Source organism: Morone saxatilis, unplaced genomic scaffold (genome assembly GCF_004916995.1).
Source record: "Morone saxatilis isolate NCDOM2014 unplaced genomic scaffold, NCSU_SB_2.0 Contig12, whole genome shotgun sequence".
NCBI classification, from domain to species: domain Eukaryota; kingdom Metazoa; phylum Chordata; class Actinopteri; family Moronidae; genus Morone; species Morone saxatilis.
The window spans coordinates 6,379,479-6,388,719 of NW_023339674.1; the positions used below are offsets into that span (position 1 = coordinate 6,379,479).

The 9,241-nt window shown below is 38.8% G+C and overlaps 1 protein-coding gene across 1 annotated transcript in view; it reads left to right on the forward strand.

Annotated features, from left to right (window-relative positions):
* The window catches only part of lrp8 (low density lipoprotein receptor-related protein 8, apolipoprotein e receptor), a 161,027-nt gene extending 155,116 nt beyond the window's left edge, over positions 1-5,911 (forward strand). Inside the window, 1 exon segment of the mRNA XM_035654111.1 lies at positions 66-5,911. Within this exon segment, the coding sequence (XP_035510004.1) occupies positions 66-104 (39 nt within the window). The 3' untranslated portion in view covers positions 105-5,911.
* Positions 5,912-9,241: the final 3,330 nt, after the last annotated feature.

The following is a 9,241-nucleotide window of genomic DNA, read 5'->3' on the forward strand; positions in this document are numbered from 1 at the left end:
TCTCTCTCTCTCTCCCTCCTTCACCAGCCTTCTGGGGTAACAGTTTTTTTATCTGCTGTTTGCAGCGCGTGGCACTGAGTCTGGAGGATGATGGCTATCCCTGAGGGGGGGGATACATCCTGCCCCCCCTCCCAATTCCATCCTGGCCCCTCCTCTCACCACAGCCTCTACACCACTACAATGAGGCCAGTACAACGCAGACAAGAAAGAGAAGGAGTCCTCATTTTGCCTCCACTTTTAAGGAGCAGGGATGACATGTACATCTTGTATATCCCCCTTCCTCTCCTCCTTTCTCCACTGGAGTAACATTACTACCACTACTAGCCACTACTACTTCCCTTAGTGCTAGTTTGTCTGTAGTCTCTGCTTTACTCCTCTCTTCTCTCTGCCTCTTGTTAGCTGTAGTGGTGTGTAAAATGCTGCTTGATGATTTTGTTCAAACTAACCTCATTTGGCCGTCTCAGTGCACATTGTAAATAGAAGGCTGTCTGGCCACCGTACAAGGCGAAAAGCTGGCATGCATTATTTTTAATTGATATTATGACAATTTATTTATTTGTATGTGTTTGCTGTTGTAAATATGTAATCAGCATCTCTAAAGGCAGATTTGTTCAAGTCTGCAAGGATATACAGTTCTAGGCAAGGACATAGTTCCCTTTACATCTTGAGTAGATGTCATCCTTTCTCTCACCCAGCCTCTCAGATTTGCCCCTTGACATGCTATATGTAGGCAGTCAATGCTAAATATAGCCAAGGGGAAAGGAGACAGAAAAATATGATGGGGTTGTCTGCATCTTTGGAGGTGATTTTGGGGTGAAATAGTAAGGCAGGGTGCTTTTTTTGAGGGGAATAGCACGATTTGTGCCACCAGAGGGTAGTGCCTCAAGGCAAAAAGCATCAGGGTAGAAAAAGCAAAGGATTATGGGTAATCCTCTCAACGGTGTGCCTACAGTCGATAATGAACTTGGGATTGTTTGTTCATTTGCGCTGGGTGTTAGGACTCACACGTTGTTTGTCTTTGTGTCTGCTGCATTAATATTTTGGAGATAAATCTTCATATTCAGATAGCAGAGTGTTATAAAACACCTTCTTGTAACTGTTTTGAGATATGAAAATGGTTTTCAACTGCTGCCAAACACAGATAATAGTGGCTGAACTTGAGCACACAATAAACATCAATCCCAGTGTGTCAGTGGCTTCACAGCACTGCTTGTGGTTGTTTTTAGCTTGACAACTTCTCCGTCTTTAGTCCCCACTTTTTAACAAAGTGTTTTCTTGATGCAAAACTGCAAAAAATGAGCCCTCATTTGGAATGACTTTCTGCTGTCACTGACTGCAGAGCGTGTTAGTGGCCCTGTTTTGTATGGGCAGATGAGTAATACGCCGAGGCTGACTGAGCCGAGCACTGATTTGATTTGAAAGCTGGATAGAGAAGAAGCGTGTAAACCAGCGTAAAGAGCTGATCTTCCATTGGCTTGCCACAGACATGCTTCCAGTCCATTGAATCAGATGGAATTCATGCTCAGTGACTATTGCAATAATTGCTTACAATGTGTTGTAATAGTGAATTTCTAGAAGCTGTCATCACAAGTTAACGTGATAGCTGTTACAAGTAGTTATGGCAAATTATTCCTACTCTGGACATCATTTAGTCCCAGTAAAGGGCCTTTTGAAGGTGTTAAGCATACTTATAATGCATTATAAGATATATAAGGTGTTTTACATTGTCCAAACTATACATACAACACTGGTCTTCCATTGAATAACAAATTTGAACAATGTTGCTTTTGTCCGTCACATCCTCGGATGTTTAATAAACCTTAAATATATGACTGAATAACAAGAAAAAAAGAATTCAAGAAGTCTTCCAATAGTGGCTCCGTACAGGCTCAGCATATGTATTCATCTAACTATAAAGACAGTATGTGCGTACAAACTAACAGTTGATTAATGGTAGTTATTATTCATGGTTCTCACTGTTTCCTGGAAAAGTTTTCTCAGTATAGATGCTCGGCTAACCACGGGGGAGGAAGAAAGAACCACAAAGACAAAGGTAGGCAGGAAATGTCTGCCAGGATTTACACTAAACTGTATGCAAACAGGTTTATGCTCGGAAGATGAATAGTGGGCCATTTATTTTGCTGGATTTCTGCTGATGTTGTGTTGAAGTGTTCTGACACTCACTCCGCTCACCTCCCTCAAATGGATGGCACTCTCAGTTTATGGTGCACAGTGGGGGATTTGTATGAACTGTATGTGACAAGTGGCATGCCAGACAAGTAAATTGTAGTCCTCTCCAGCACTGCACTCCCCTACGTCTATCTAACGAAGGAGGATCGAACACAAGGGGGAGGCCATCTCCCTTAATCTTAACTTTGTACCAATGAAGTAAAATAAAATGCATTACATGGTGGGGAAGAGTGTATCTCAGCTCAGCGTGATCCTGGACTGGCTTGGTGGCTTCCTGCAGTGTTTTTTTGGTAGAATTTAGGATTGACCTGTATGAAACAGGTACATTGACACAGCTGACAACTGTTATGAATTCTTACAGTTTCATACTTTTTCATAAAAAATGTATATCTAAGTCCTAAAGGAAAGATGAGGATGTTGTAAGATGCCAAGAAAGATGTCACAAGTCAGATATCTTTATGAATTTAAGATTAAATAAATCCAAAAACCCACTGCTGGATTGAACCCTGGGCTCAGCCATCTCTGCACTCCTTGTAGTTTTCTTTATGTCCGTGTTTGCTGCAGGTCTAATGGAGTTCCATACTGAGGGTTTGCAGTTAGGAGTATAAATTGCTTATTTATTGAGGTGACTGAGCGTGGCGTTGTAGAAAACTTATTATTGCTACAGTGTGAAGACAGATTGGTTGGTCCACTTTGTGGCCACCTTGAGGGCAGCCGTCTCCACTGAAGGACACTGAAAAAGTCCAGAAAGGAGCTTTAGTCATTCATCATATAGTAGGTAGTAATTGTAGTGGTTGTAGAGGACATGCTTTGACAGTATGCTTCCTGGGCATTCTTGGTTCATATTTTCAGGAATCATTTAGGAGCTAATTGATGCTCTGATGGCAGCATAATCATAGTTTTACTATCAGTCAGCTCCATAAACACCAGGCTGCAGTTTCAAGGATCAAGTTGTGCACTCTTCCTCATGCTGAAGAGGTCGAAGAATAATTAATTGTGTGTTTATGTACATATATGTTCAGTGATTCAGTTATTGTTGTAGAGGTACGTTTGTTTCTCACTCCAGGTCAGTTTTTTGTTATTTACTTGAAGTCTTTAAGTGTTAACTCAGTAGTTGCTGCATTGTTGCATGTGCAACATAATATCTTGCACAAACATATTTAACATTAAACCAAAATGTACTAGTAGATTGGGAACCGGTTGCACCAGCTATTTGTAAGTTTACACACCACTATATTAAAACAGGATGTAAACCCAAACAATTGTTGAGGTAATGAGATTTGGTTGAGAGGTCTAATTGGCACTAGATCAAAATGCTGTTTAATGATGTGCAGTAAACTTGGAAGTTTTTAAATTACATTTCACAACAAAATAACACAATATACATTACTTAGTATAATGTCAACTTAGTGTAATTAGATATTTCCATTTTTTATAAATTGTATGAATACTGCTGACTCTGAAAGACATATTTCTACATATTTAAAAATACCAAAGTTACTTAAGTCTTTACTTGTTAAGAAACTCTTCATGTTTTAATGGTGAAACCCAATTTAGTCAATCAATAATCACACGGCAGCAGCTAGTTGTTCGTATAAAACTTTGGAAGGACTTTACACACAGACTTTACAAACAGCTGGTGCAACACAATCATGGTTCTCGAGCAAAACATACACTTTGGATACATATTCACATGCTCAATAAAATTCCTGTGTTGTGTAGGCCTAGCAGTTTACTATCACAATAGGTCAAACTAACGTATGTCAAAACATCCATGACAAGGTTGTCTGGTTTATTTTATTAGAAAGATGTTAAATTAGTAGCTCATCTTAGCAAATTCTAACAGCCATGATAACCCATAATCCAATCTAATTGTATGCTATAACGTTCCTGATTTGGTCTCCCTGTTTTTAACTGTCCTGTCGCTCGCCCTTCCCTTCCTTTCTGCACTCTTCTAATGGTTGTCTCCAGTCTCACCCATGCTGCTTTAAACAGGATGCACTGACTGCTTTCTAACATCACTCACATCTCTCCACCACTTCACTTTCTCAAGCACTGTATCAAAAGCAATGCAGCTGTGAGGCTTAAAGTCTTTCTGTGGTTGTTACACTACTTAATCTTAGTTTAAAGAGCAAAGTCAGCATTGCTGTCTCTGTGCACTCTCATTCTCTCACCCTCCCATCTTCATCTTAGCCATCGACATCTTTCCTTTGGCAAGGGCTATCAGTCTTTGGGTAGACAGACACACACACACACTGGACGAATGGGGGAAAAAAACACTGGAGGAAATAACCTGGAATCATACAAGTAATAAGGAAACCCCCAGAGCTGTAAAAGAGCCCTCCTGATCGTGAATCAGCGAACAGGCATACAAGCACGCTCAGCCAGGAGAAGCAGCCCCCCCACCACCAACTCCCCAAACCAGCTACAGTTTTGGACTGTGGAAGGAGCCCTCACTGACTCTACTTGGCTAGCAATTAGCTCTTCTTGACCCAGTGACTTTCCTTCACTAACTGGTTCCTCTTCTTATCGTGTGTTTTTTGGACTGTTAGTCTGTGAGTTGTAGTTGTTGCTCTCTCTCTCTCTCCTCATCATACCGTTCTCAGTTTCATATTTGATCTTCTTGACATTTGATTACTTGAAGGGCAGTGTTCAGTCGCCTACATTTTTCTACCAGTCAGTGTAAAATGAAGGTTGGGGGAATAAGACAGCAATGGGGAAGTTGTGAAGTATGTGTGTGTAAATCTTTTTTCATGGGTTGGGATGATGATATACACTGGCAATATTTTGATAAATAACAATAGATTTGGACATTTTCCTTCAACGGCGATTGAGGTAGGAGAAAGTCACTGCAAATGTAAGAAACTATTGGCTCTAATTTTTTGCAAAACTGTCTACCTGCATTTTCTCCAAATGTTGCTGATGTGTCATTGCCTGCAAGGAAATCTCAAAAACCATCCAGGGCTCTGTCCATTCCACAGCCATACGACAGGCATTTTTTTACGCTGTTTGTTGCACAAAACTTTTCAAGAAGCCTTCTGCACTGTGTAAAGAGATAACGTTCTTAGGAGGGGAGGAAATAAAAAATGGGGGGGTCCAATGGTACAGTCCAATGGTTTTGAATCGTGACTTGTAAATACGTTTTCATACAGCAAAAACTTTTTGATAATGTTTTAAATGTATCTGTAAAAAAAGATGTACATAAACCTCTGGGGTGAAAAGGAGTGTAGACTATATATGAATTTATTTGTACACAAGAGCACTGGATTTATTTACTACTTGATTGTAACTAAAAATTAATAATCTGCCAAAGTGTTTTTATTTTAATTTTTCTCCTGTCTGTTCCGTTTGTTTTTGTTTTGCTTTTTAACAGCATTGCAGATTTTTAGTGTTCATACTGTATTTAATTCTGTTGAATAGATTTTGTTGTGTGTTTAAAAAAAAAAGAGGGGTTATCATTTTAATTTATTGGTGCCTTGTTTTGTGCTCCTGTATACTTTTACTCTTTCTGTTTTTCTGTGTTATGTGTCTGCGGGAGGGCATGGGGGGGTTAACTGGCGGGTTGGTGAGGGATGGGGTGGGGGGAGTTAAACACTTAGCAACTTCTGTACTTACATGGAATATCTGTACTGTATGCCAAAATGGTCTCACTCACGTTTCTATGAAATCAAGCTGTTGATAAATATCTCTATATATTGATATATTAAATTTATAAAAACTGTCCAACCTTTAGTTTGTACTGTTACTTTATTTCATGTCTGTCTGTGTTACATCTGGAAGCTGCCTTCTTGTTACATGGTAAAAAACATGGACTTTAGCTCATCATTAATACAGAGTATTGAATTTAGTACCTTCAAATTCCTAAAATCAAATATCACAGCATCATAAGCTTTTGATTGACTGAATGTTCATGTGAATTATCGTTACCAAGAAAAATACAAGCAACATAGGAACAATACTGTTGACCATATAAACATTGTGGAGACCCCATAGTTGTGGATATAGGGGGTGATTGTGGTTCAGGAGGGAGAGTGTGTTGTCCACTTACCAGATTGGTGGTTTGATCCGGTTCCTCCTGTTCACATATCGAATACCCTGAATCTTCTGTTCAATTATTTTGCAGCTAAACAAGAAATTTTTATGATATGATTATAAATTTAATCTATACAGCACCAACTCATAACAAAAGTGCTCTCAGGACATTTTTCAATAGAGTAGGTCTAGACCGTACATATGAGGCAAGATTTATGTAAAGTTATGTTATGTCTGCCATTTGGATATAATGTGTTGACATTACGTTATATAGTTTGGTAATAAGGTAAACCAGTGGCAGTTTTGTAACATTAACATGTAACAGTTTCCCAGTGTGTTTTACAACCTCTGTCCCTAAAATCTCCATCATGCAACAAGGTATAGGTATTATTTATATGTTTATTGTGATTCTTTTTTCTTTTTCATTATGAGGGTTTTCATGAACTTGGAAAATCATGAATATTCTCACAATCCTACATGGTTTTCCTGGTTTATTTTGAATTGCCACAGGAGGGACACTAGAAACAAACTTAGAGCTGATGTAGCCAGTCAAATTTTTGGGAAACATTTTAGGCGAGTAACTTCCAAATATACTTTGTTCTATAACTTTTATTGTCTAACACAGAAAATACTATACTACAAACAAAGGTTATATTCACCAGAAACACTGGGGTGAATGATTTCACAAGGTCACATGGGTGATTTTGACATTGACACTGAAAAAAAAATCTATTTGTGTCTCTTTGATGATGGATGAAAATGTCACCAGCACCCTGCCTGGTTTGTTTCCTCTTTGTCCACAGTGCTCCAGAGAAGAAGACAAGAGTTAAGGGAAAGAGAAACAGGACTGAAGAGACAGGGTAAAATGGGCTGACAGTATAAGCAAGTGGGAAAAAGTAACAGGAGACAAGGGATCTGTGTGTGAGTTGAGAGGAGTGACAGTTCACTGGGGGTTTGACGGATGAGCCGGCGGGGAGACTTGGCTGAGGATATGGGCGCTCTTTGGCCTGCCCATTGTTCCAGGGTTGCTGTTGCTCTTCATTGAAGATTCAACCCTGCCAGTGCCCTGCGCTGTCATCTCCCCGAGCATCACAGAAGCCAAGGCAGCTCAATGGTTTCATTGAAGATTCATGATAACTGAAGGACTCGTGGTAGATCAAAGGGTTATGGTGTTACGGGCTGTGCTCCATACTGCAGTGTCTGAGCAGACTGTAGCATATTTCAGGCTCTCTCTGACTTTCATCTTGCCTTTCCCTCTCTACTGTGTACATTCAAACAGACAAACAATTCTCTCAAATGATTATAATTATTCATGACAGTGCAGTTTGTGAAAATATCATTCTGCTGCAAGTTTATGAAATAAGCATTAAAAGTGTCTTCCAACTTAACATCCATCCTATGTTTGTGTTGAGGCTGCAAATCTGATGGGTCAGTATTTGGAATCTAAAGCTTGATTTTTTCTTTACACTGGTTTGATCATTTCTAGTTAAAGTACATTAATCCATCAGATTCAATTATAGACCTTTTGATAGACATAGCCATGCCAAGTTCTGATAGAGCACATTTCAAGGTCAATTTTAAAAGATAAAATGTATGTAATCCCAAAGTAAGCAGGTGCTTTAATTTGTGATCATGTTTAGTTAGATGTTAGAAATAAGGTCTGTGGTTAATACAAGTTTAAGAGATTGCCACGTTTCGTTCTACAATGTGAAAGATCAGTCAGTAAATACCCCACCTGAGAATTTTGATGCTTTTACATGTACAAAAAAGTGGCTAAATGAGACTGAGGTTGTCTGTAACATTAAACATCAGCACGCCAAACACGGAGAGTTATCTGCTCACTGGTCTGCCTTCAGAGTCTTGCTGTTGTGTTTATACTTACTATTCTAATTCAGACTTTCCAACTTGCATATTTTAATTACATGCTTTAATGACGAGTTGGAAGTTAAGCGGTGGAAGTTGAACTCATGCGACCATGGTGCAGTTTGTTTATAGCCTTCTGGCAATTTAATTCACACTTCAAAAATCAGAAAAAGTGGTGTGAACTTGTGAAGTTTGCTGAAGAAAACGTATAACTATCATAAACCTTTGTTTGCCACAGAGCTTATTTTTTTGCAATAATCCAAATTGAAATTTATATTTTTGTATTGAAGGAACCAGGGTGATGCTAACTTCCGAGTTGGCCTAACAAAAAAGTCATCCCCGCAGCACTTACGATTGTATTTGATTGCACTCTATTGCATGTCTACTATTTTTGATCAGTAAATAACAGAAGCACCCTACTAGCTTATCACTTTCCATTGGAAAAAATAAGTAGATAAAATATAATGCAGTACAACACAATAACACCACAAACCATCACCTGATGCATTATCATAGAGTTGAATCAACACTTCTGAGCTCACCTCAACAAAGATTTTACATTCTGATCTCCTCGAAGATATAAGTTGAACACCTATTGTATTACTTGATATTGTAGTACTATATTAGATTGTATTACATTATACTGGATTGCATTATATTGTACAGGTGTTATTTTATCCTTCAGAAAAAAAGTGGAGTGAGATGTTTTCAGACTAAGATAATGTGTCTTCTACTTTCTTGGAACTACAGTCAGTGTAGGAATTTATACTGTTTTTCTCTGAATAATTTACTCCATGTTTGACTGTGGTTCATGTTGAAAAAGAGGTCGAAATAAAAACCATAGAAATTGCAAATTCAACAGTCACCTCATGTAGACTCAAGGACAGGTGTTTGAAATCAGACTTTGCAGGGCAATCAACCTAAACATAGAAGGAGTCCATAGAGAGGCCATTTATAGCCAAGACTAGCCTCCACCATCATGGCCACAGCAAGCACTGGTTAATGGCCTCTCTATGGACTCTGTTTCTATGTCCAGGTTTATTAGTTGCCTTGAGAACTCTGATTTGAAACACCTGTCTTTGACACTATATAATGGTTGGCTGCCATCCTGATGAAAGCAGTGTGCTAGAAACACTGATTTCTTGAATTTTAGCTT